This window comes from Neomonachus schauinslandi, chromosome 6 (genome assembly GCF_002201575.2).
Source record: "Neomonachus schauinslandi chromosome 6, ASM220157v2, whole genome shotgun sequence".
Classification (NCBI taxonomy): domain Eukaryota; kingdom Metazoa; phylum Chordata; class Mammalia; order Carnivora; family Phocidae; genus Neomonachus; species Neomonachus schauinslandi.
In genome coordinates, this window is record NC_058408.1 from 63,215,299 (window position 1) to 63,227,793 (window position 12,495).

General features: G+C 35.0%; 1 protein-coding gene across 1 annotated transcript in view; it reads left to right on the forward strand.

The window, feature by feature from the left end:
* Window positions 1–12,495, forward strand: part of CATSPERE (catsper channel auxiliary subunit epsilon) — a 163,029-nt gene that overhangs the window by 94,871 nt on the left and 55,663 nt on the right. Inside the window, 1 exon segment of the mRNA XM_044916200.1 lies at window positions 11,818–12,295. Within this exon segment, the coding sequence (XP_044772135.1) occupies window positions 11,818–12,295 (478 nt within the window).

A 12,495-nucleotide genomic window follows, 5' to 3' on the forward strand; every position in this document is an offset into this window, starting at 1 on the left:
AACCAAAAGACAACTAACAGAATGGGAGAAGATATTTGCAAATGACAGATAAAGAGCTAGTATCCAAAATCTATAAAGAACTCATCAAACTCAACACCCAAAGAACAAAGAATCCAATCAAGAAATGGGCAGAAGACATGAACAGACATTTCTGCAAAGAAGACATCCAAATGGCTAACAGACACATGAAAAAGTGCTCAACATCACTTGGCATCAGGGAAATACAAATCAAAACTTCAATGAGATACCACCTCACACCAGTCAGAATGGCTAAAACTAACAAGTCAGGAAATGACAGATGTTGGCAAGGATGCAGAGAAAGGGGAACCCTCCTACACTGTTGGTGGGAATGCAAGCTGGTGCAGCCACTCTGGAAAACAGTATGGAAGTTCCTCAAAAAGTTGAAAATATAGCTACCCTACGACCCAACAATTGCACTACTGGGTATTTACCCCAAACATACAAATGTAGTGATCCGAAGGGGCACCTGCACCCCAGTGTTTATAGCAGCAATGTCCACAATAGCCAAACTATGGAAAGAGCATAGATATCCATCAACAAATGAATGGATAAAGAAGATATGGCATATATATATGTATATATATATATATACATATATATATATACACACACACAATGAAATATTATGCATCATCAAAAAAAAATCTTGCCATTTGCAATGACATGGATGGAACTAGAGGGTATTATGCTAAATGAAATAAGTCAATCAGAGAAAGACAATTATCATATGATCTCACTGATATGAGGAATTTGAGAAATAAGACAGAGGATCATAGTGGAATGGAGGGGGAAAATGAAACAAGACAAAACCAGAGAGGGAGATAAACCATAAGAGACTCTTAATCTCAGGAAACAAACTGAGGGTTGCTAGAGTGGAGGGGGGTGAGAGGGATGGGGTGGCTGGGTGATGGACATTGGGGAGGGTATGTGCTATGGTGAGCGCTGTGAATTGTGTAAGACTGATGAATCACAGACCTATACCCCTGAAACAAATAATACATTATATGTTAATTTAAAAAAAAAAAGAATCTGTGATCAGAACCCACATGGACTTTGGGGCCCAGATTCCCAGGACATGTGTAGTTCAGAAACCATTAAGGCTAGCACCAAGCAGAAGAAAACACAATAATTTCTGGAGAAATAAACCCTCAAGTCAGGCTTCGAAAATTTCCCACAGATAACATTCTGACAAAATTGAGCTCACAGTAAAAAATGACAAAACACACAAAGAAACAAGATGCCATGGGAGTCAGCGGAAACAATAAAAAGCAGAATCATTCCTGCAAGGACATCAGGTACTGGAGTTGGCAAAATATAAAATATCCTTAATAGATTTAAATAAGTGGAAAACATAGGGAAAAAGGAATCTACCAAATGGCAAGACAATTAGTAAAACTAAAAGCAAGAAAGTCATTACTATAAAATTTAGAATAGTGGTTATCCTGGAAAGGAAAAACAATAGTGACTGGGAAAGAGCATGGGTGGCATTTGGGAGTTCTGATGATATTCTGTTTCTAAATCTCTAAGGTCATTACACAGACTTCTGCTTTGTCACAAATCTTCCAGCCATGTATTTTTCTATCCAGTCCATTTTCTGTCCATTTTCTGTATGTGAATTGTATTTCAAAAATTTTAATATGTAAAAATAAATGTTAAAATATTACATTTTATGTAATAAGCTTAGGTAAAACTAATGAAAATTGAAATGTAAAATTCAGTGGACAGCTTAAATTGAAGATTGGATCCAACAAAGATAACTAATGCATTGGAAATTAGATAAGAAGAAATTAAACAAGATAAAAGTCTGAGAGAAAAAGAAGTGGAAAACAAGAAAAAAAGAATAAGGGAGAGAAAAGAGAGAATGGAAAAGAGAAGATTCAACATATATCTAATCAGCATTCCAAAATGAAAGACCAGAGAGATGGGAAATAACTGAGAATTTTTCAGACTTAAAGATATCAATCCTCAGTCCAGAAATAGTAATAAATGCCAACTGATATGGTAAAAAATAAAACCCACTTAGAACAAAATAATCAGATTGCATGGTCACAAATTGCATGTTAGTCAAAGACTAATGAGATATTAAAATTATCCAGACAGAAAAGACAAATTACAAGCAAGGCAATAAAATAATTAAGACCAGTGGAAGCCAGAAGATAGTAAAATACTCAAGTAACTGAAATAAAATTATAGTCAACCTAAAATTATATACATTCAATGAAACAGTCCTCAAGAACAAGAATGCTTAAAACTATTTTAAAGAATCAAAACCAGATATTTTAGAATATAAATAGAATAATTGCATTGAAAACTTATTAAATGTGCTCAATAGCAAAATGGAGATGATATTATAGAGGAAACAGTCAATAAAACTGAAGCTACATCAATAGAAATTTTCCAATCTAAACAATAGAAAAAATAGTCAAAATTGAACCAAGTCTGGGGCACCTGGAGGGTGCAGTTGGTCAAGCATCCAACTCTGGTTTCAGCTCAGGTCTGATCTCAGGGTCATGAGATTCAGCCCCATGTCAGGCTCTCTGCTCAGCACAGCATCTGCTTGAGACTCTTTCTCCCTCTCCCTCTACCCCCATGCTCTCTCTCTCCCGCTCCTTCTCTTTCTCTCTAAAAAATAAATGAATAAATCTTTAAAAAACATTAAACCAAGTCTTAGAGACCTGTGGGATGATACCAAAAGGTCTAGCATTCATGTCACTGAAGTCTCAAGAAGGAGAGGAGAAAGAGTATCATGTAGTAAAAATATTAGAATAATTAATGGTTAGAAACTTCCCATATTTGGAAAAGATATAAACTTATGGGGTCATGAAACTCAGCAAACTCCAAACAAGATGATTGCAAAGAAATTCATAAACTACTGAAAACCAAAGGGGAAAAAAACTGGAAAGCACCCAGAGAAAAATGACACATCATATATAGAGAACAATGATTCAAGTGACGGCAGATTTCTCATCAGTAGCCATAGATGACAAAAGGCAATGAAGTAATATTAAATACTGAAAGAAAAGAAATATTAACCTAGAGTTCTATTTCTAGACAAAAAATGTCTTTCAGGAATTAAGGAGAAAAATAAAGATATTTTTAGATGAAAGAAAACCAAGAGAATTTGTTACCAGCAGACCTGTTCTAAAAGAAATAAATGCCAAATGAAGCTTATTAGGTGGAAAGGAAATACAAAATTTAAAAAGTCAGGAATCAATAAAGAACAACAGAAATGGTACTTATATGGGTAAATAGATTATTTTTACACCCTTAAGATCCTTAAGATAATTTGACAGCAAATATGTATAAAAGCAAAACTTAAAACATAAATATTTTCTGGTGGGGCTTTTAATGTATCTTGACATATAGGACAATTACAACATAAATGAGGAAGGATAAAGGAACCTATGGAGTAGTGAGTTTTCTTTATTCCAAAGTATTAATTCTAAGTAGGTTGTGAAAAGTAAGGGCATAAATTGTAACCCCTAGAGCAACATTAAAAAAAGTATATGATCCCAGGGCACCTGGGTGGCTCAGTCGTTAAGTGTCTGCCTTCGGCTCAGGTCATGATCCCAGAGTCCTGGGATCGAGTCCCACACTGGGCTCCCTGCTCAGCAGGAAGCCTGCTTCTCCCTCTCCCACTCCCCCTGCTTGTGTTCCCTCTCTCGCTGTGTCTCTGTCAAATAAATAAAATCTTTAAAAAAAAAAAAGTATATGATCAGGTGCCTGGGTGGCTCAGTCATTAAGCATCTGCCTTCAGCTCAGGTCAAGTTCCCAGGGTCCTAGGATTGAGCCCCACATTGGGCTCGGTGCTCCACAGGAGGCCTGCTTCTCCCTCTCCCTCTCCCCCTGCTTGTGTTCACTCTCTCGCTGTGTGTCTCTCTGCCAAATAAATAAATAAAATCTTTTTTAAAAAGATTATGATTAATATATAAATTAAAATGGAATACCCAAAAAATATTTTTTTCAAATAATCCAAGACAGAAGGGGAAACACTGGGACAAAAACAGAGAATACAAATTAATAAAATGGTAGAGCTATATAGAAACATATCAATAATTTCATTAAATTTAAATGGCCAGAGCACTAATTAAAAGGCATCAACTGTCAAATTGGATATATTTTTTTAAGTTTTTGATGTTCCAGTTATTTGGGGGCACCTGGGTGGCTCAGTCGGTTGGGCATCCCAACTCTTGATCTTGGCTCAGGTCTTGATCTCAGGGTCCTGAGTTTCACCCATTTCACCCATTTCTCCACCCACCTCCCCTCTGGTAACCATTAGATTGTTCTCTATAGTTAAGAGTCCATTTCTTGGTTTGCCTCTCTCTCTATTTTCTTTCTCTTTGCTCATTTGTATTGTTCCTTAAATTCCACATATGAATGAAATCATATGGTTTTTGTCTTTCTCTGACTAATTTCACTTAGCATAATACTCTCTAGCTCCTTCCATGTTATTACAAATGGCAAGATTTCATTCTTTTTTATGGCTGAGTAATGTTCCATTTCCATTATTTCTGTGTGTGTGTGTGTGTGTGTGCCACAAATTCTTTATCCATTCATCAGTCATAAAACTCAACACCCAAAAAAATGAATAATCCAATTTAAAAATGGGCAGAAGATATGAATAGACATTTTTCCAAAGAAGACAAGCAGATGGCCAACAGACACCTGAAAAGATGCTCAACATCACTCATCACCAGGGAAATACAAATCAAAACTACAATGACATATCATCTCACACCCATCAGAATGGCTAAAATAAACAACACAAACAACAGGTTTGGCAAGGATGTGGAGAAAGGGGAACCCTCTTGCACTGTTGGTGGGAATGCAAACTGGTACAGCCCCTCTGGAAAACAGTATGGAGGTTCCTTAAAAAGTTAAAAATAGGGTCACCTGGGTGGCTCAGTTGGTTTAGTGACTGCCTTCGGCTCAAGGTCATGATCCCGGAGTCCTGGGATCAAGTCCCACATCGGGCTCCCTGCTCCGCGGGAAGCCTGCTTCTCCCTCTGACCCTACCCTCTCTTGTGCTCTCTCTCTCTCTCTCTCAAATAAATAAATAAAATCTTTAAAAAAAAAAAAAAGTTAAAAATAGACCTTCTCTATGATCCAACAATTTCACTACTGGGTATTTACCCAAAGAATACAAGAACACTAATTCAAAGGGATACATGTACCCCAATGTTTATAGCAGCATTGTTGACAATAGCCAAATTATGGAAACAGCCCAAGTGTCCATCGATTGATGAATAGATAAATTGGATTTTTTTAAAAAGACCAAACTGTATACATTCTATGAGAAATTCATTTTAAATAAAATGATGCAGGTGAATTAAAAGTAAAATATTGGAAAAGGCTATATCATGAAAACACTAGTTAAAAGAAAGACAGGGCACCTGGGTTGCTCAGTTGGTTAAGTGCCTGCCTTCAGCTCAGGTCATGATTCCCGGGGTCCTGGGATCAAGTCCCACATCAGGCTCTCTATTCAGCAGGGAGTCTGCTTCTCCCTCTCCCTCTGCCCCCCCACCCCAGCATCGTCTTCTGTCCCTCTCTCAAATAAATAAATAAAATCTTAAAAAAAAAAGAAAGATAGAATGGGTTTATTAATATCAAATAAGCTAGGAAAATACTCAGGGATAAAGAAGGACATTATATAATGATAAAAGGATCAATTCATCAAGAAGACATAACAACCTAAATGTGATACACTTAACAACAAATCTTCAAAATACAAGAAACAAAATTAATTGAATGGAAAAAAGAAATCGATAAATCAACAAATTGTTTGGAAGATTTCCACACTCCTTCTTCAGGAATAGATAAGACAGACACAAAATTCCAAAGATGTACAAAGAAACAGCAGCAGGGGTCAGAAAATTATCGCTCATCAGTCAAATCCACTCTGCCACCTTTTTTTGTAAATGGTTTTATTGGAACTCAGCCATGCTCATTTGTTTATGTATTCTCTCTGCCTGCTTTTGCACTACAACAGCACTGATGAAAATTTCCAACAGAGACTATGTGGCCCAAAATCTAAAATATTTACTATATGGCCCTTTCCATAAAAAGTTTGGTGACCCAAGAGTAATACTATTTGTTAATCTAATAGTACATTTGTAGAATATACTCCACCTATCAACAGCAGGAAGCACATTCTTTTCAATTAGACATGGAATATTAACCAAGATAGACTATATTTTGGAACATAAAACGAACTTTAACATATTTAAAAGAATAAAAGCCAAAGTATGTTCTCTGATCTTAACAGAATTAAACTAGAAATAAATTTTTTTAAAAAATATATCTAGAAAACGCTCAGGTATTTGAAAATTTACAAATACATATCTAAACCCTTTGGACAAAGACATTTTCAAGGGAATTAGAAATAATATTTAACTGAAAATTAAAATACAACATATTAAAACCATATCAAAACTGATCAAATTAAAAGAGGAAATGAACAAATCCATAATTACAGTTGAAAATAGAATAGCAGAAAATAGGCAAGGGTATAGAAGTACTGAGCAGCTGACTGAATCTAATTAAAATGTATAGAACATTTTACCCAACAACAGCAGAATACATATTCTTGGCAAGTGTTCATGGAACATTTATCAAGATAGACCATATGCGGAGTCATTAAACAAACCTCAACAAATTTGAAAGAATTTAAATCATCTGAAGAATGTTCTTTAACCACAATGGAATTAATCAATAACAGAAATATATCTGGAAATATCCCAATTCTTGGAAATTAAACAGTACACCTCTAAATGATTTTTGTTAAATAGGACATTTTAAGGGAATTTAGAAAGTCTTTTAACTGAATGAAAATAAGAGTATAAGGTATCAAATTTTATGGAATGCTGCTAAAGCAGTTCTTAGAGGGAAATTTATAGCATTAAATTTTTATATTAGAAACTTCCACTTCCGGTCAAGATGAAGTTAAAAAGCAGGGACTATATATTTACCTTGCTGCATAATACACAAAAACAAAAAGACTGAACAGAATGTATGAAACGATGCCTCTCAAGACATTGTAAATCAAGATGAGCCCTGCAATTGTCCTAGATTAACCTCCTGAGAAAGTTCCCAGATTATGGAACAAGGACATGGGAAACTCAAGCAGAGTTTAGCAGATTCCCTGAGTTCAGGAAGTGGAGCTGACAGGAGAGAACAGGTGGTTGGAGTTTGCAAAGCAGAATATCAGAAATGAAAGAGCTGCACACAGAATTCCAGAGATGTGCAAAGGGTTCCCCTCATGTATTCAGCAGAGTACTAGTAAGTGTATGTATGTGGGGAAACTGTCCAATCTGGGGAAAGGGATGACTGAATGGGCAGGGGAATAGAACTGATAATTTACATAGGGATGGGAATAGTACCTCTTCTAACCAACCAAATTGAAAATGCTCATAGTGATTCATGGGGCATTGGGTAGAGTGCTCTAAAAGTCTTGCCTCAGTACTAAGGAATAAATATCACCAGACTGTCTAACAAATCTTAAAAACAAGACCCAGAAGGATCCAGATGTTTCCCAGTAACTTAATTAAATCTCAGAACAAAATTCAAGAGTACTTATAAAAACTATTCAGCACTCAACAAGGTAATAGTCACAATTTCTGTCACCTGATCAAATATATCATGCATTGGGAAAAAGCAAAGGGGAAAAAGGGGGGGGGGCAAACCAAGAAACAGACACTTAATCACAGAGAACACACTGATGGTTACCAGAGGGCAGGTGGTGGGACGATAGGTGAAATAGGTGATGGGGATTAAGGAGTGCACTTGTCATGAAGAGCACCAGGTGATATATGGAAGTGTTGAAGAGCTATATCGTACACCTGAAGCTAACATTACACTGTATGTTAACTAACTGGAATTTAAATTAAAACTTTAAAAAAATCATACCACACACACAACAAAGACTACAAAACATTACTGAGTGAAATAAAAGACTTAAATGGAGAGATTGGTTCATGGGTGAGAAGATTCTCTACAGTTAAGATGTCTATGCTTGAGAAATTCAGCACACATCATAACAATCCCAGTGGGCAGCCATTATTCATGTCATTGTTCTCATATATACAATAGAAATGGAGAAGCTGATTCTAAAAGTCATATGGAAATTCAAGATAGAACAAAAAAATTACAGATATCTAAAAATAAATGCCACTAAAAGTGTATAAGATCTTGGTTGAGATAAAAATAAAATATTATCAAAAATATTAATAAAGATGTGAATACATAGCTAGCTATATCATGTTCATGGATTAGAATACAGAATATTAAAAGCTTTTCAGTTCTCAGATTTATCTATAGATTTGATGCAATTCTAATCAAAATTGCAATGTTACTTTGTGGAGCTCAATATACTGATTCTAAAATATATATGAAAGAGTCAAGAGCTGAGGGTTGGAAGGGGATGGAGTAGCAAAGTATTCTATCATGTATCAAACTTTATTATAAAGCTACAGTAATTAAGACATAAAATATTTAAAGGAGCTTTTTTCATTTAGTTCCATATCTCACCAACTTTTGGTGTGTTCAATCTTACTATCTGAACTCTTTTAGAGGGTATGCACTAGCTTTCTTATGTTTCATGCTTATATGGTGTATGGTTGTATTTGATCCTTTTACTATCAACCTATCTGTGGCTTTATATTTCTTATAAACTGCAGTCTTGCTTCTTCTCCACTGTGACAACAAGTGCCTTAAAGTTCTAGTATTCAGTCCACCTAGATTTAACGTAACTATTGCTATAGTTGGAGTTAGGGCCATCTTGGTATTTGTTTTCTATCAACCTCACTTGTTCTTTTGTTTCTCTTTTCTTGTCTTCTGAGTGAATCATGTATTTTTCAGTATCTCTGTGTTTTCTACTGTGTTGATTCTTTTTTATTCAAAACTGTTTTTTAGTGGTTGCACTTGGCTATACAATAATCATCTTTAATTTATCAGAGTAATTCCAAATATATACTTCACAACAGTGTTAAGAAACTTAAAACTATATGATTTCATTCATACCCCACCCACCCTTTGTACTCTTATCTCATATCTTACTCCTAAATATGCTATAAATCTCAATGCATTATTAATATTTTTGCTTTAAAAAGTCAGTTGTCATATGGGGCACCTGGGTGGTGCAGTCAGTTAAATGTTAGAATCTTGGTTTTGGTTCATAATGTCAGGGCCATGAGATCAAGCCCTAAGCCGGGCTCCCCACTCAACCTGGAGTCTGCTTGAGATTCTCTCTCCCTCTTCCCCTACCCCTCCTGCTTGTGCTCTCTCTCTCTCAAATAAATAAATAAATCTTTAAAAATGTCAATTGTCATAAAGATACATAGGTATATAAATATCAACTGATAACAAAATTTTATCAGTTGATATTTATACATATATATCTATACATATATATGTATATATATATTTTATATATATATAGATATATATATAGATATATATATATATCCTCCTGGGTATGCTTTATTTCTGTTTGCATATGCAGAGTTCTTCCTGAACTCATTTCCATTCAGCCTGAAGAATGTCTTTGAATTTTCTTGTATAATAAGTTTTCTCAACATTTGTCTGTATAAAAGTGTCTTTATTTTTTCTCTTCATTTTTGAAGGATATTTTTCACTGAATACAGAATTATAGGATGACAGCTGGTTTTTGTTGTTTTTAAAGTAATTTATAAAAACATCATTCCATTATCTTATGGCCTCTTACCATTTTGGGTAAGAAGTCAGCCATTATTCATGCTGTTGTTCTCATATATACAATGTATCTTTTTATCTGTAGCTGCTTTCAGAATTTGCTCTTTCTCTTTGGTTTTCAGCACTTTTATTATGTGATTAGGTGTGATTTCCTTGTATGTATCCTGTTTGTGGTTCAAGGGAGCTTCTTGGATTTCTGGGATAATGTCATTCATTAATTTAGGGGTGTTCTTGGACATTGTCTCTTCAAATATTTCTTCTGCACCATTCTGTTTTTCCTTTCCTTCTAGGAGTTTAAAAACACATATATGATACTGTTTAATATTGTCCCACAGATCTCAATCTATTTATTCGTTTTTTACCCTACTTCTTTCTTTGTATTTCAGTTTGTATATTAAACCATCTTCAAGTTATCTACTTGGCTTTTCCCACTTTACTCTTGAATCCATCGAATAATTTTTTTATTCCTAATATCATATTTTTTATATCTAGCAATTTCACTTCTTTTTTATCATTTACATATCTCAGCTGAAATTCCCCATCTCTGCCCTCATGTTGCCCATCTTTTCCACTAGGTCCTTCAGCATTTTTATGAGTTTTTTTCTCTTTAGCCATCCTTGGGTTCTTAGCACTGACAAGATTCCAGAGATCTCTTCATACTTTACAACTGGCCACCACCTTTCAAAATCCAGGAGAGCTGTCTCTTCTCTACAGCCTAGCCCGCCAACTTTTTGATCACTGAGGGATTCCTTCCTCTCTCATCTTGCTCCAGATTTTCATGCTTTGGGAGATCTCTCTATCTATCTCTCTTGCTTCCCTGTCCCACGTCTGTAAAGGCCAACCATGTGTCGGGGGGAGAGTTTCCCTCAGCCAGCTTACCCACTCCCAGCCTATGGTAGCTGAGAATCCAGAATGCAGATGGATTTCTCTCAACTTTGCTGCCTTGATGCCTGCCCCCTCCTTGTCTTCAGAGGATTACTGCTTTATATTTGGGAGAGGCCTGAATGCCTCAGGGGGATCTATCAGCTCCCCTGCCTTGTCCCAAAACCTTTTGGCTTCACTTCACTAAGTGAAGATCTATGGGAAAGTTTGTGGTGGGTAAAAACTCATTCCTTGGAATTCCCATCTGTAATATTTATGATGGATTCCCATCCCTCTGCCAAGAATAAAAATAATTATGGGTCTTTTCTATGAAGGGCTCATCATTTTGTTACTAATATATTTCAAGGATCATCTCACACTCATTTAAAGCAACATAAGCTCTAGACTTTAAATTGAATCTTCATTTGATAAAATGGCTTTTTACTGAAATGACTCTTTACCAAATAGTCTGTTTCTTTGGTTACCAGTTTGATATCCGTCTATATCCTGTTTGAGTATATCCATTACTAAATATGTGTACATTACATAAACTTAGGGAGGAAAGATGTGCCCAAGAGACTCCTTTTGGTCATCATGAACATAGAAGTTACATGTTAGGTAAAAATCTCTAAGAATTAGAAACAGTTGGGAAGGAGAGATAGGGAAGAAGGGGGACCTTGGAACTCTAAATGAAATTAGGCCCACTGAATTTCAGACATAGCAGTCTCTCAGTGGCCTTCCTCTCTAACAGCCTGTGTTCATAAAAGGGTGGTATTGATTTGCCTAAGGTTTTCAGTTCTGTCTTCTCTTTATCTCATATCCAAGGAAACTATAATTCCAAAAATAACTTAATGTTTAAAGTGTCTTTATATCTTGATAGTAATGAACATGGAAGGGGCTTGTGGCCAGAGTGGATAAATACATAAGAAAAGAGAAGGCTGATATTCTCTGAGGGTCAATTTAAAAGGGAATTAAGATGAATTATTTCTACAGATAGAAACAATATATCAAAGAATAAAATTACTGAAATAATTTATGTTTATGAATACATATATTTCTATGTAATATATTTCAATGTCTGGAGTATTATTCAGAAATACACTAAAAGTTAGTAGTTAAAGTTAAAATGTAGTAGTTACTACATTTTAAATATAGCAAATTAGAAGACCAGAATTGTTAGGAATGTCCCTAAAACCAAAGATCTTCTAATTATTTTCTATTTTGTTATAGGCTAAAAGAAGAAGTAGCATGGCAATCTGGACAGAAAATGAAGTTTATCTCGGATATACTTTTCTTAAATTTGTCAAAATAATAACTACTGAAAAACTGAAAAATCTTCTAAATATATCATCAGCTGCTACACTGACTATACACAATGTCGAGTATCCAGGACACCCTTTGGAACTTGCCTTATTATTAAATTACTGCACTGCATGTAACATCAACAAAACAATTTATGTGGTAATATACAATGAAGATACAGAACAGTGGGTGTACCAAGACTTTGCATTAGATGTCTCTACTGACAGTTTTTTAACCCCACATTTTATATACGCAGCACTGCCAGATTTAATACTGCGGGACAAACATCGGATCTACTATTGTTATCACAATTTCACCGAGACTGGAGTTTTACAAACACCTACAGAATTTGGAAATCTATCAAGATTATCACATAACAGCATTATTCATGATATTTTCATAGGTGAGACATTCTCATTCTGCAAAAATTATTCTAATTTTTATAGTAGACATCTTCCTTATGAAGATGTAACAATTATAAATACACTCATATATGATACTTTTGGTAAGTAAAAGTGCACTTTTTACCACCTAAAAATGGATATCTTTTTAAGTTCTACTAAGGTTATCTCACATAGCGAAATGGCAAACTCAAAATAGATT